The following is a 16407-nucleotide window of genomic DNA, read 5'->3' as shown; positions in this document are numbered from 1 at the left end:
AGGATGACAATTATCAACCCACATGTTATGCCAAAACAGTGAGGCATTAAAATACTTTTTAACATACTCACTCCAACCTGGTACTACTTTGGCAAACTTTTTACTTTGACGTGCTGGTATACACTTATCACTTTCAAGTAACAATATATCAACAATATTGTGATACAGAGTACTAAGCTCATCACAATGCAAATCACAGAACTTATCACACATAACAGCATCAGTAGGCAGCTGCAAATTAGACATCTAACTCATCATGGTCATCTAATATGTGCTTGAGGATATAAAACTATTGACGAGATAATCTATCTCACTCACAGAGTTTAGGTAGCTACTCTGCCCTGTGTTGGTATATGGCATTAGAGAACATAAAGAAGGAATCATATCCTTAAACCTACCTGTAATGAAACTTATTCCCCACTGCTGGGTAGTCCATTAAAGTAAATGTAAATGTTATTAAGAAATGATCAGACAGAAGGGGGTTTTCAGGGAATACTGTTAAGTCTTCAATTTCCATACCATAAGTCAGAACAAGATCTAAGATATGATTAAAGTGGTGGGTGGACTCATTTACATTTTGAGCAAAGCCAATTGAGTCTAATAATAGATTAAATGCAGTGTTGAGGCTGTCTTTCTCAGCATCTGTGTGGATGTTAAAATCACCCACTATAATTATCTTATCTGAGCTAAGCACTAAGTCAGACAAAAGGTCTGAAAATTCACAGAGAAACTCACAGTAACGACCAGGTGGACGATAGATAATAACAAATACAACCATGATAAAATAAACACAGGAATGAAACACAAATAAAATTGTTATGGTTTGGACGCGGATTGAGGAGCGATCCAGCATCTGACTGAACCCAGCGTCAAATAACCAGAAGCAGTTCCAAAAGAAACAAGTTTTATTTTTTCCCCTTGTGCTGTACATGAAATACTAAATAAGTCTGGTGAGGTGAAGAGGCGGTGCGCTTTCTCAGCGTCTCAACAAATCGGAGCCCGAACGTTTTGGACTCAGGAATTCTGCCGACACCCCCCAGGTGGCTTTTCCCAGGACTGTACTCTCTAACGTGTGCTGACAGCGTTTGCCTCTCACCCTCGTCCTCCTTCACAGGTGCAATGTCAGAATCTGGAGCGGCCCTCAGCGTCCCCAAACGATCGTCACAAGGTCGTATTCTCCGGCAATTCAGCCCTGATCACTGCTGGCTTAAATGCAGCTCTTCATTTCTTCATTGGCACCAGCTGAGAGTCCTTAGATCTGCACGTGAATGCCACAGGTGTCGTAGATCATCCTAATAGAGAGCCGCACGTGAGTGCAACAGGTGCAGCAGATCACCGTGACAGAGGTGAGAGAGTCTTCTGCAGCACACTCTCCCCAGAGATCAGCCCCAAACCACCTGGGAGGTATATAAACACAAAAACAGCAAAACAATGCCCAGCCAAACCCCCCAACACACAACAGTACCCCCCGTCAACAGGAAGCCTCCCGGCGACCGCACAGACCTGACCCGAAAACAGCCCCTCTCATCGGGGTCCAAAGCAGGAGGTGGGCAGCGACGATGCCCCCAGAATCCACAGCAGGCAACAGGGCCGGGAGATGCGGCTGGAAGGCCGGCTGGCATCAAAACAAAAACACCCCTAAAACAACCCCAAAAGAGTCCCAACACAACCCAACATAAAAATAAAAACACAGAACCAGAAACACACCCCAGGGAAGCACACCCGGGAAAACCAAAAAAAAAACACCCACCCCAACACCTCCCCAGGGGACCGTCCCATCAAACCCCGGGGAGAAACGAAAAACATACAACCCCAAAAACCCAACCAAGTCCCACAACACAATATAACACAAGCCACAGTAAAAAAAAAATAAAAATAAAATAACGCCCTCCCTCCAACACGTAGAGCTCAACTCCCCCCAGAGGACATCTTCGTCAACTCCGGGAGTAACGACCATGGCTGGGGCCATCCAGGAATCCCCAGGCGTATACGGGAGTCTTAACGCCCCCCAGAGGACCGTCCCATCAAACCCCAGGAGACACCCCCATGACCCAGAAACCCCTACCCCAGCCAAACACGGCCAGTTGGCCCCACAGTCAGTCTCCCCCCTAGAGGACCGTTCCATCAAACCCCAGAGGTGGAAAACAGGAGGAAACATAAACAACAAAAAAATCCCAAACCCCCAGGGGACCCCAAAAAACCACCCCAGGGGCAAATAAAAAGAACAGGAAGCCCCGTTGACCTCCCCAGCACCCCGAAAGACCCAGGAACACCCCCAGAGTCTGTCGGCAGACATGTCATGGCAATCAGCTCAGGACTACTGAGCCGGGGAAGACAACAGGAAAAATGTAACCCAGCTCCACCCCCAAAAGCAGGGGAAAACCGGCAGTACGGCCGGTGTCGTCCCTCCGACTATACTCCAGTCTACCGGGAGGGGTGGACAGCGGAAAAGGCGTACGGTTCTGATCGGCCCTACCGCTCCAACTGAAGTATATTCCCACTGCCCTACACCTCAGTGACGCCAATGGCGAACGGTCAGAGGCTCACCGAGGCTGGAGTGGAACTGGGAATTAACTAAACCTAAATAAGGACCCTGAAACCCCCCCCCCCCAGGTGCAGAGGTTTTCTTGGGGATGCCCAGCGTAACCAACCTGCACCACCCCACAACACCAAAGATGAACGGTCAGAAGTGTGTGAGGTTGGGGTTAGGGGACAGGGAAATAAAAACCAACAAAACAAAACGACCCACTCCATTAACAAAAATTAAATAACTATAAATAATAAAAACCCACGCTTACCTGAGCCCAAGCAAACTTCGATCAGCCAGCCTGTTCACTCCACCAGAACTGCCTCAAGTGCTGTACACAAAAATCAGTTCACAAAAACTCCCCATTTATATCCCAAATAATTCCCAAAAAACACTTGGAGCCATATTACTGTCCTGTCTCCTGACACTCGTTTGACCGGGGCAATATGGCTGTTCTAACCCTTCCGAGTTGCATTGGCTCATCCACTAGGGGAGCTAGAGGTCCCGTCTGAGGAGTCTCAGTGGAGCGAAGAAGAGGCGGTCCGGACTTGTGTCGGGGGAAAACCCCGAGACACAAAACCCCGCTCGGACGTTTGCCCTCTCTCCCGTCCACGCTCCTTAATCCGATCATCTAGACGAATAACCAAGGATATCAACTCGTTTAAATCCTTCAGTTCATCACGGACTACTAGCTCGTCTTTCAGGGAATCATTCAACCCGTCTACAAACACCCCCCTCAAAGTGGCAGCATTCCAACCGGATTGTGCGGAAAAGATTCGAAAATCCACAGAATAATCAGCTACGCTTCGCCGCCCCTGTCGAAGGTTCAGCAATCGTTGAACCACGGTATTTGTCTTTACCGGATGATCAAAAACCAAACGAAACTCACGGGAAAATTCATCAAAGGATTCTAGCAGTGATGATTTATTGCTCCACAATGCAGTGACCCATGCCAGGGCATCCCCTCGCAGCAGATTTGTAACATATGACACTCGGCTGCTCTCAGAAGAGAAAGATGCCGGTCGCTGAGCAAAAACCAAAGAACACTGTTGTGTGGGCCGCTGAAGAGGAGGTACTGCTGGCCCACCACCACCAGAGGGCACCCTGCCTGGAGTGCGGGCTCCAGGCACCAGAGGGCGCTGCCGCCTCACAGGAGCAGCCGGGGTGACAGCTGACACTCATCACCTATGACAGCTGTCACCACTCATCTGATCTGCATCGGTATATCAGCAAGACGTCATCTCCACCTCTTTGCCGAGATATCGTTCTACCGAGGAGGTAACGAACTCAGCCGTTGTGTTGTCTTTCAGACAGTGACTTTGTTGCTTGTGTTTTGACAGTGGTTGGTGAGTACTTGCAGCTGGAGACTGTATTGAACCCTTTTTGATAAGTACTCACATTTTCCTGACAAGAGGTGGAGGTGGTTTTTTTCACCATCCGTGTTGCTGGGTGCAAACGCACCCACATCTAACTGTTTTTGTTCCTCGCCAGCAGTACCAGATCCGACAAGCGGAGGCAGTGGCCACCTGGGAGTTCGGGACTTGGCGGCTCCAGTATTCCCGGGGTTCGGTGGCGGAGGAAATCGTGTGGTTCCGGTTCTGCTTTGGACAGACGTCTTCTATCTTCGAGCCTGCCCACATGACACCTTTGTGAATTGACTTTATTATTTTCTATTGTAATCTGTCGTGCTTGTTGTGCTTATTTCACAACAGTAAAAGTGCTATTTGACTTCCTCCATTGTCCGTTCATTTGCGCCCCCTGTTGTGGGTCCGTGTTCCAACACTTTCACAACAAACACTGCATCAAAAACGGAGCACAAGTCTCCACATCTCCCGAATAAGGCTCCAGATGACAAATAACCGGTTCAGGAGCCGAATCTCTGGACGGCAAACTTATCTGTACCAGGCTCGATGGAACCGGAGCTGCAACCGTAGGAAGCGGGACAGCCTGCGCTACAAGCTCCGTAACACGGGCATCTGTCTGCTTAATTTGGATCGTACTTGCTCCCAAATCATCTCCAGGTGTTTCTGGACTTTTTCCTGAAAAGGAACTGCTTCTGCCGCTGGGTCCATACTGGAATGGCCGGAGAATTCTGTTATGGTTTGGACGCGGCTTGAGGAGCGATCCAGCGTCTGACTGAACCCAGCGTCAAATAACCAGAAGCAGTTCCAAAAGAAACAAGTTTTATTTTTTTCCCCTTGTGCTGTACATGAAATACTAAATAAGTCTGGTGAGGTGAAGAGGTGGCGCGGTTTCTCAGCGTCTCAACAAATCGGAGCCCGAACGTTTTGGACTCAGGAATTCCGCTGACACCCCCCCAGGTGGCTTTTCCCAGGACTGTACTCTCTGACGTGTGCTGACAGTATTTGCCTCTCACCCTCGTCCTCCTTCACAGGCGCAATGTCAGAATCTGGAGCGGCCCTCAGCATCCCCAAACAATCGTCACAAGGTCGTATTCTCCGGCAATTCAGCCCTGATCACTGCTGGCTTAAATGCAGCTCTTCATTTCTTCATTGGCACCAGCTGAGAGTCCTTAGATCTGCACGTGAATGCCACAGGTGTCGTAGATCGTCCTGATAGAGAGCCGCACGTGAGTGCAACAGGTGCAGCAGATCACCGTGACAGAGGTAAGAGACTCTTCTGCAGCACACTCTCCCCAGAGATCAGCCTCAAACCACCTGGGAGGAAAATAAACACAAAAACAGCAAAACAATGCCCAGTCAAACCGCCCAACACACAACAAAAGACTACAAAGACTACAGGAACTAAACTGCACACAGTAAAATAACCAACGACAGATGAGGACAAAACAGTCAAACAGACAAGAAGGCTCACAGAACTTAAACACAGACAACATTAAGAACCATCACCAGGGGGAGTCAGAGGATAAGACAGACAGGCACCAAACACAAAGATGCAGACAATAACACTGTACAAGAAAAGAGATGATCGAACACAAACCCAAAAACAAAAGGCACAGACCGTTACCAGAACCACACAAGGTAAAGACCTGTTTATTTGATCCTATACCAACAAAACTGTTTAAGGACCTGTGGCCCACTCTTGGGCCAACTGTGCTGGATGGGTTAGATGGATCTGTTCCTAAATGTTTCAATCTGCAGTGATTAAACCATTACTTAAGAAACCTAATCTTGACCCTAGTGTATTGAAAAATTATCGGCCGATATCAAATCTATCATTTTTCTCTAAAATTCTGGAAAAAGTGGTGTCACGGCAGGTCGTAGACTATCTTACTGAGAATAATCTCTTTGAGCCACTGCAGTCTGCTTTTAGAAAATATCATTCCACAGAGACGGCTCTCACTAAAGTGGTGAATGATCTTCTGCTTACAATGGATTCGGACACCACCATGGTTCTGGTGCTGTTAGATCTCAGTGCTGCGTTTGATACCGTGGATCATCATATTCTACTTGATAGGCTGGAAAATCATTTTCGGATTACTGGGAGTGCCCTTGCATGGCTGACGTCATACTTGACCAGTTATTCTCACTGTGTTTTGTACAGTAACACTACCTCTAACCTTAGTGACATGAAATTTGGGGTTCCACAGGGGTCCGTCTTAGGCCCCCTGCTTTTCTCCCTTTATATAGCACCCCTTGGGCACATATTGCGGCATTTTGGGATTACCTTTCACTGCTTTGCTGATGATACTCAGTTATACATGCTGATAATTGCTGGTAATCCACATCCAATCTCGTTCACATAAAATTCTTAGAAGATTGCCTTGAATCAGTGAGAAGTTGGATGTCTAGAAATTTCCTACATTTAAACTGATAAGACTGAAATGATGGTTCTTGGTCCAGTGAGACATCAGCGTCAATTTGACCAGTTAACACTCAGCCTCGGCTCGTGTGTCATACATCACACTGACAAAGTGAGGAACCTTGGGGTAATTTTTGATCCTACATTGTCCTTTGTCAAGTCAAGTCAAGTCACGTCAACTTTATTGTCATTTCTACAATACATCACAGACATATTGAGAACTGAAATACCTGATCTCTGGACTCCCTGACCTCACAAAAGAAGGTATTTAAGAAATATAATAACAAAGTATAAATAACAAAGTTTGACCTCCACATTAGAGATATTATGAGGACTGCTTTCTTCCACCTGCGAAATATAGTGAAGATTTGTTCCGTCCTGTCTATGGCTGATGCTGAGACCCTGATCCATGCGTTTGTCTCTTCTAGATTGGACTACTGCAATGTTCTGTTTTCTGGTTTACCGCAGTCCAGCATTAGGGCTCTCCAATTGGTTCAGAATGCTGCAGCCAGACTTTTGACATGAAGCAGAAAGTTCGACCACATTACACCCATTTTGGAGTCTCTTCACTGGCTTCATGTCCCAGTGAGATCAGATTTGGAGTTTGGGGCTCATGCGCACACATCGACCCGTCAGAGTTTGGCGTCTTGTGTTTTAATGTGTTGGTTGTTTTTACTTTGTAAGTTGTTTTATACTCCTCGTGGAGTTCTGTTCAACAGTGTGGCTAAATGAACCTTCTGTGCCCTATGGTGTGTTTCTGGTTGCTGTTTTCCTGTTCGTTCTGAATGACAGCTGGACTGTCAGTGGAGACGGACTGCAGTACGGCAGAAATGAGCTGCTTCAACTTAAATATATGATGCCGGCGGGTGTGTCAGATATCATGGCACAGATTCCTGATCACATACTTAAATTGCCTCACACAAGAACTGGTGGTGAAAAACGGCGGGAGAGAAGCCGAAGCGGAGAAAGAGAGGAGGTGTGCGGTTACACATGAGGAAGCTGAGGCTCAACCAGGTTCCGCTGTCTTTGATGATTCTGGGAAACGCCCAGTCCCTCAGCAATCAAATGGATGAACTTCAGGGAAACATCGGTTTTCTGAAGGATTTTAAAGACTGTGGGATTCTGACGTTCACAGAATCATGGCTCACTGAACGTGACCGGGACGCAGACCTGCTTATTGACAGCTTTGGCGTGCAATTCCATTTGGATAGAGACGTAGAGGTGACAGGTAAATCACAGGGAGGCGGAGTCTGTCTCTATGTAAATCAACGGTGCTGTCATCTTAAATCTGTGACTGTAGGAGAGCGCATTTGCACTCCCGATGTTGAACTTTTATGTGTTGTTGCGTCCGTTCTACCTGCCCCGTGAGTTCCCGCAACTGTTTATTACAACAGTTTACTCGCATCCAAAAGCAAATGCCTCTTCGGCCCGCAGCGTCGTCCATGATGTGGTGCAGAAACTGCAATCTGTCTCTCCCAATGCATGCATAAGTACAAAAACGTAATGATGTCGACAGTCATTCAGGTTGTTTTGACATAACCAGCGTTTCTTAGTGATACTGCATATTTACAAAGGTGAAATTTTGATAACAAGGAAATTATACAAATTGTTGAATGGATTTCACTGATCTTACATAATTTTCAGTAAATATAGAGGGCGCCACTTGTACAAATTGTGGCACAGGATGGCTCCCTGCATCATACCAGAGAGGATTAACACATTATGCTTTTTCTCTGCCCAGTGTAATTTCTTGTTTTGCCTTACAAATTCTCTGTGCAGATAAAGTTCTATTTTGCACTTATAAAATATGATTTTTATCAGTCTTGTAATTTATGAACTGATGGTCAATCATGGATTATACAAGGTGTGACAGTGCAAGTGTGGCTGCATTGCATGCTATCCAGACTCAGAGACTCAGACTCACTTTTACTGTCACTCGACCCTTACAGGCAGAACAAAATGCAGTTTCTCCAGGTCTTGGTCTAGTTAACTGATACATTTTTTTTTTTTTTTTTTTACCTAACCTATTGTATAAACCTTTGCAATATAAACTTTTGCAATGTACAATATGCTCACCCCTGTGGTCATAGAATATATATACAAGGCACAGGGTCAGCAGCAGCAGCAGCGTTAGAGTATTAAGAAGGTGACAATGTGCATGTAGTGCAATGTTCACAGTTTGGTGGATGTTGAACTGTTCAACAGTCTGACAGCATTCAGGTAGAAGCTGTTTTTCAGTCTGGATTTCTTGCCCGGATGCTGCACAGCCTCCTTCCAGAGGGAATGGGTGTGAACAGACTGTGCGCAGGGTGGGTGGAGTCTTGGAGGATGCAGGCGGCTTTGTCTCTACATCTGGAGATGTAGATGTCCCCAATGGGTGGTAAGCTGCATCCGATGGTCTTCTGTGCAGACTTCACCACCCACTGCAGCGCTTTCTTCTCCGCCACCGTGCAGCCACCATACCACACAGGGAGGCAGCAGGACAGGACACTCTCCACTGCACAGCTGTAGAAGGCCCTGAGGACCTCGGTGTTCAGTCCGGCCCTTCCCAATTTCCTAAAAAAATAGAGACGTTGGTGGGCTTTCTTGATGACAGCCGTGGTGTTGGTGTGCCAGGTGAGAGTGTTGGAGAGGTGGACTCCAAGATACCTGATGGAGGAGACGATCTCCACCGCTGCTCCGTTGATGTAGAGGGGGGAGAGGGTGGTGGGGGCTGACCTGCGGAAATCAACAACTATCTCCTTGGTCTCCTTTGCTGGGAATTTTGAATTGTTAAAATTATGACATCATCATTATATATGCTGTCCAGCAGGGGTGGTGGCCAAGTGGTTATTCCATTTGGTTTCAGTGGGGAAGGTTCTGCTGCCGCTGTGATTCAGCATGTAGCTGGGCTGAAACAGAAGGAGCCAATAGGCAATCAGAGTGTGCGTTCCAGCACCTGTTTATTACAACAGTTTACTTACATCTGAAAGCAAACGCCTCTTCGTGATGTATGTGAGCCAAAGGAGTGGAACAAACAAGCTGCTGTCAACTAAATGCAACAATCCAACTATCCTCTAAAACACGCTTCAAATGGTTTAAGAAAAGTCAAAACTCACATTTTAAAAGTATTGATTTTAATATCTGATTCTTTCACAAGCATTTAGAAGGTTTTCAATCTTGTTTGAGAACATTTAAAATAAAAGAGCAGAGCAGAATGTAGACCACAGACTGTCATATCACAGTGATTCAAACAATGTCACAATGATCAATATCCTTCATAATCAATTACAATGTTCGATTCCAAATCATTATCCTTTTTCAACTTAAAAGTGCTGAGAGTGGCCCACAAATAAAACAGAGGGTTTCCACCCAAACCCTTCTCATATACATTTACAAGTGAGCCAAGATGGTTAGTAGATTTGATTTCTTTGTACCGTCTAGATAAATTTAAAAGAAGTTGGTTCAGAAGTGGACACTGACAGTCATGCTTGTATTTTCTTTCAGTTCTCGCTGCAGATGGATCTGATCCGTCAGCAGCTGGAGTTTGAAGCCCAGCAGGTCCGATCTGTCATGGAGGAGCGCTTTGGCACCAGTGACGAGATGGTTCAGAGGACACAGGTGAGACAGACGTTTAGACGTGGTTCAGAGGACACAGGTGAGACGGGCGTTTAGACGTGGTTCAGAGGACACAGGTGAGACGGACGTTTAGACGTGGTTCAGAGGACACAGGTGAGACGGACGTTTAGACGTGGATCAGAGGACACAGGTGAGACGGACGTTTAGACGTGGTTCAGAGGACACAGGTGAGACGGACGTTTAGACGTAGTTCAGAGGACACAGGTGAGACGGACGTTTAGACGTGGTTCAGAGGACACAGGTGAGACGGACGTTTAGACGTGGATCAGAGGACACAGGTGAGACGGACGTTTAGACGTGGATCAGAGGACACAGGTGAGACGGACATTTAGACGTGGATCAGAGGACACAGGTGAGACGGACGTTTAGATGTGGATTGTTGGTATTTTTGACTTTGTACATTTAAAATTCAACAAACGTTCCCAGTGGTCAGGTGTCATTTCTGACCCTTATAGGGTGATTTTCTGACACCAGCTGTGTGTGTGTTTCTCGGTTCCTGTTGTTGATGACATGAAGGGGTCAGTGCTCAGAACCTAATAAGACAGACATAAAAGTGCTACTCTGCAGCTCCATGGTTCTGGTTCATTTTCACCATAAAGTCCTGATATAACTTTTCCTTCACATCTCAAATGTTCATCCTCCTCCACTTCAGTCTTTATAAAAAATATTTTTTCACCAAGGAAACTCAGTTGTTCTTTGTGTATTTATAGTTTTTGCCAGCTGCTCACACCCAAAAAGTGAATGCTTAGACAAAAACTTCAAATCCAAAACTCCTGGTAACAGCAGCTAAAACACAATATGACAATACCTTCAAGACATTTTCTGCTATGCACTTGGCTACAATTCCACAACACAGTTGTTGCAGAACATTACACACAGTTTCCTACATTAGACTCTGAACTCAAAGATAAAATACCTTGTTATCCTTGGGAAAAGAATTTAAGTAAAAATGTAAAGAACACATCTGGTGGTACTTATGCACACATCAGAAAACATTCACACAGAAAACTCACCACCAATCAGTCTGACCTTTGGCACCACAAACAGAGCTCAGGTAGGACATTTAGTCAAATCTGCAATCATGGAGGCGATAAGACCTAGAAAAAGAGGAAGAGCACAAGGACAAAGACAAAGAAGACTAAGAAGTAGAAATGTTTCAGATGAAATTCAACCAACTTTGGTGGACCATGTGATCAACTGCGGCCTCATACTGAGGGACAAAGGGTCCACCCGAACCCCAGCCGTCACACAGTGGCATCCATCATAAGAACTTTCAAACTTAAAAATAGGTATGTAACTGGACTGTATTTATATAGCACTTTTCCATCTGCAACAGAAGCTCAAAGCACTTTACAGTGATGCCTCATATTCACCCAAACACCCTCACTCATCATTATTAAGTAACATCCTTATTAAGTTTGCTGACAACACAGCCATCATTGGACTCATCTCCCACAATAAGGAGGAGGCCTATAGGAAAGAGGTCTCCCACCTGGAGAGTTGGTAATGGGAAAATAACCTCCTGCTGAACGTCAGCAAAACTAAAGAACTGATTGTGGACTTCAGAAGAAAGCAGCAGAGTGACATCCATCCGCTCTATATCGGGGGTCCGAGGTGAAGAGGGTGGAGAGTTTCAAATATCTTGGTGTGACCATCTCACAGGACTTGTCCTGGTCACGCCACATCAATCAGACAGTGAAGAAGGCCAGGCAGCGTCTGTTCTTCCTCAGACACCTTAGAGACTTTCGATTCCCCCTCAGAGTGCTCAGGAACTTTTATACCTGTACCATCGAGAGCATTCTGTGTGGGAGTATCATCACCTGGATGGTCAGTTGCACCAAACAGGACTTCTCTGCCCTTAAGAGAGTAGTCTGCTCTGCGGAGAGGACTGTCAAAACCTTGCTGTCTGACTTGCATGACATTTACTCCAAAAGATGCAGGTCGAGGGCAGATAAGATCCTCAGCCTGCCCCATCACCCTGGACATTCCCTCCTCTCCCTGTTGCCATCTGGTCATCAGTTCCATTGCTTGAGAACCAACACAGAGGATGAGGAAAAGCTTCTTCCCCAGGCCATTCGTTTACTGAATTTGAAATAGGGAATTTCAGTTTTCAGTTTTTCGTTGCATATTTAACCCCCCTATTACATTACATCTTGCATAACCCTCCCTGACAACTGCATATTTGTACATCTGTAAATAATATTTTATGTATGTGTATATATATGAAAATTCAGTAAGATATATCTTATATATTATATTCCAATTCTAAGGTGGAACTATGCTAATATATAAAGGTACATCTAAATATCTAAAAAGGAAGAGTAAAATAGGAGAGTAGAAAAGAGAAGAGTAGAGCAGAGTATATGTATGTATATGTACAGTGAGTAAAATAAATATTTGAACACTTGTGAAAATCAATGTTAATATTTGGTACAGTAGCCTTTGTTTGCCATTACAGAGGTCAAACGTTTCCTGTAGTTTTTCACCAGGTTTTCACACACTGCAGCAGGGATTTTGGTCCACTCCTCCATACAGATCTTCTCCAGATCTTTCAGGTTTGGAGTTTCAGCTCCCTCCAAAGATTTTCTATTGAGTTCAGGTCTGGAGACTGGCCAGGCCACTCCAGGACCTTGAAATGCTTCTTACGGAGCCCCTCCTTAGTTGCCCTGGCTGTGTGTTTGGGGTCATTGTCATGCTGAAGACCCAGCCATGACCCATCTTCATTGCTCTTACTGAGGGAAGGAGGAGAAGTGGGAGAACTTGCAGACTCGCAGGGTGTTCATATACTTATTTTCCTCACTCATATATATATATATATATATGTATATTTTAGCTTACTTTTATTGCACTTTTTACTTTTGTGTTTATGATTTTGCGTTTTTGCTATTGTTATTGTCTTTGTCAGTGCAGGTACAAAGACACTTTTCACTGTATTTTATCCAATCCACTTTATTTATATAGCACATTGATCAACAAAAACGTTCCAAAGTGCTGCACATACAGTAGAATCATGATAGATAAAACCCCAATAGTCAAGAAATAAATTAAAGATAAGAAAATTAACAATAAAAATAGCTAAAATGTGCAAGATAAATAAATAAATACATACAGCATACAAAAGATAAAACCAATAAAATCTACCAAAATAAAAACAAAACCAATAAAACAGAGGACCACACAACTCACGCAGTGTTAAAAACCAGAGAATAAAAGTGGGTCTTCATTTTATACATTGTATATTTGCATGTGACAAATAAACATCTTGATCTTGATCATCATCACATACTGGTGTCAGGCTGCTGCCATACGAGGTCTGTCCAAAAAGTATCGGACCTTTGGCTGGGGAAAAAAAACTGGCTTACCTGGAGTGTTGGAAACCTAATCACCCTCGAAGTACTCTCCTTGGGACTCCACACACTTCTCCCAGCGGTGTCGCCACTGTTGGAAGCATTCCAAGAAAGCCTCTTTCGGGATGAAGTGCAGCTCCGCCGCTGTTGCAGCCATAATGTCCTCTCTTGTCTCAAATCGCATTCCTTTTAATGGTATTTTAAGTTTTGGGAAGAGCCAGAAGTCGCAAGGGGCCATGTCAGGAGAGTAAGGCGCCTGTTGAACCACCAGAGTCTGGTTTTTGGTCAAATAAGTCTGAATTAAATGAGAGGAATGAGCTGGAGCATTGTTGTGGTGGATGCGCCAATTTCCAGTGGCCCACAACTCCGGTCTCTTGCGCCGCACACCATCACGTAGACGACGGAGGACATCCCTGTAATACTCCTTTGTTATTGTTTGACCCTGTGGTGCATACTCGTGGTGTACCACACCACAGGAGTAAAAAAAAAACCAGTCAGCATCACCTTCACATTGCTGCGCACTTGGCGTGCCTTCTTTGGTGCTCATAGCTTCATCTCCGAAAGCCATTTGAATTTTTCGAATCGTTTCCACCTGGCTGTCGCCAAGTTTCTGGCAGAATTTAATGCAGTAGCGCTGCTCCAAGCGTTCGGCCATTTTCTCACAAGAAAAAATCCAACGAGGGGGGTGGACCACTCCTCCCACAAGGCGTGCTCACAGGCGAATGACGTAACCGACAGGCGTGAAAAAACTCACGCATGCGCACGAAGGTTCAAACGTGGCTGATGTAATCACACGTGATTCAAATCCATATAGTTTTTGAAAAAAATAAAAAGGTACGATACTTTTTGGACAGACCTCGTACAAGGCACTCACGACACGCCAGGAGCAACTCGGGGATTAAGGACCTTGCCCAAGGGCCCTTAGTGATTTTCCGGTCAGGCTGGGGTTTGAACCGAGGATCCTCTGGTCTGAAGCCAAACGCTTAACCACAAGAACATCATCTCCCCATGTATTCAACTCCTAGGTGAACAAAAGTGGATAGTACTGTCAAGTGTAATATCGTTCTGATGTTACCGTACTATGTATGTACAGTATCAAAGTATGATATATAATTTAAAAAGAGCCTCATCAATGGCATCTTGTGGTTGCATTTTCTATAGACCTTGCAAAATGTGTGTAAGGATTCTGCAAAAAACTAATTGCATCACATAAATGGACTGCGTTTATATCACGCTTTTCCATCTGAAAAAGAAGCTCAAAGTGTTTCACAGTGATGCCTCACATTCACACACTGATGTCAGGGATCACATAGGACAAACCTCCTGAACAGAACCAGATGTGTTCTCGTCTCAAATGAGTTTGAGGAAGTTGTTTGAATGCACTTTCAACAGACACATAGAGTCAGTGTTTCCCTTCCGTAGTGCCAACACTCCTGTACAATAAAAGTACTTTAAAGTCACACCAGCGGACTCTGAAAACAGGAAAGGAACACCTGTGGGTGGTTTCAACGTGCACTAACAGAGGTAAGATAAAGTTCAACATTGGACTTGATCATTTTGACCACATTTCGAGCTTGAGACTCCGGCGAGGGTGGTCGCATCTCCTCCTCACTCCTCTTTCTCTGCTCCAACCTTCAAAGTCCCTACTTCACCAGACAAACTATATTTGGATTAACCATGGAATTATTCAAATGGTTTCTGAACACTATTGAGACCATCTTTTAACAAGGAAATCAGGGCTGGGGGACCCTGAGTGCCCAGATGGAACTTCTTATTAGTTTAATTTATATAGCACCAACTCACAACAGAGTTGCCACAAGGTGCTTCACACAAGTAAGGTCTAACCTTACAAACCCCCAGAGCAACAGTGGTAAGAAAAAACTCCCTCTGAGGAAGAAACCCCCAGCAGACTAGACTCAAAGGGGTGACCCTTTGCTTGGGCCATGATACAGACATAAATTACAGAACAATTCACAAAACGAATATACAGGAAATACTGTTGGTGCACAGGACAGGAGGGTCTCCAGCACAAATACCACACCTATCTCTGGATGGAGCTGCACCTTAAACAGAGAAAAAACAGAATCAGGCATCAGAAAGACAAGAAATACTGTATAATTTGTCAGCATTAAACAACAAGAAAAACAGAAGAAATACTAAGGTGATCGCCGGCCACTAGCCCTAAACTTCACTAAAAGACCCAGAATTTAGGTAAAGTTGAGGCCGCGACACGCTCCGTTTACTAATAAAATGAATTAAAAGAGTAAAAAGCGCAGAACTATGCTATGTCAGTATGCTTGCCATACGAAAGGGAAAATAAGTGTGTCTTAAGTCTGGACTTGAAAGTCTCCACAGAATCTGACTGTTTTATTGACGCAGGGAGGTCATTCCACAGAACAGGGGCATGATAAAACTCTGTGACCCGCAGACTTCTTATTCACCCTAGGGACACAAAGTAGTCCTGCACCCTAAGAACACAGAGCCCGGGCCAGTATGCAAGGTTTAATTAGGTCAGCTAGTTAGGGAGGTGCCAGTCCATGAATAATTTTATAGACTAGTAGCAGAACCTTAAAATATGATCTCACTGGGACTGGAAGCCAGTGAAGAGACGCCAAAATGGGTGTAATGTGGTCAAACTTTCTGCTTCATGTCAAAAGTCTGGCTGCAGCATTTTGAACCAATTGGAGACCCCTAATGCTGCGGTAAACCAGAAAATAGAACATTGCAGTAGTCCAATCTAGAAGAGATGAACACATGGATCAGGGTCTCAGCATCAGCCATAGACAGGATGGGACAAATCTTCGCTATATTTCACAGGTGGAAGAAAGCAGTCCTAGTAATATTTCTACTGTGGAGGCCAAAGGACAATGTAGGATCAAAAATTACCCCATCAGGAGTTGAATTAGTACGTGCATGTACTAGTTTGTACACGTTCGAGCGGTGCACGTAATTTTATACTTCACTAGCACTGGTGCAAGTAACTTTATCCAAGTTTTATCAACTATAAGCACTAGAAGAATGAACCAGTAAAGGAATAAATAAGGAAAAAAACTTCCAATTTCCAGTGTGTTGTTTTCGTCTTCCCTGCATTTTATGACTCTCGCACACAATGCGAGTTGCTGTGCTCTATTT

At 44.9% G+C, this 16407-nt stretch overlaps 1 protein-coding gene across 1 annotated transcript in view; it reads left to right on the top strand.

Annotated features, from left to right (window-relative positions):
* The window catches only part of apc2 (APC regulator of WNT signaling pathway 2), a 234378-nt gene that overhangs the window by 86888 nt on the left and 131083 nt on the right, over positions 1 to 16407 (top strand). Inside the window, 1 exon segment of the mRNA XM_034179257.1 lies at positions 9797 to 9910. Coding sequence (XP_034035148.1) covers positions 9797 to 9910 — 114 coding nt within the window.

This window comes from Thalassophryne amazonica, chromosome 10 (genome assembly GCF_902500255.1).
Source record: "Thalassophryne amazonica chromosome 10, fThaAma1.1, whole genome shotgun sequence".
NCBI lineage: Eukaryota > Metazoa > Chordata > Actinopteri > Batrachoidiformes > Batrachoididae > Thalassophryne > Thalassophryne amazonica.
Note: the sequence above shows the minus strand (reverse complement) of the source record. Positions and strands in the feature narration are given on the sequence as shown.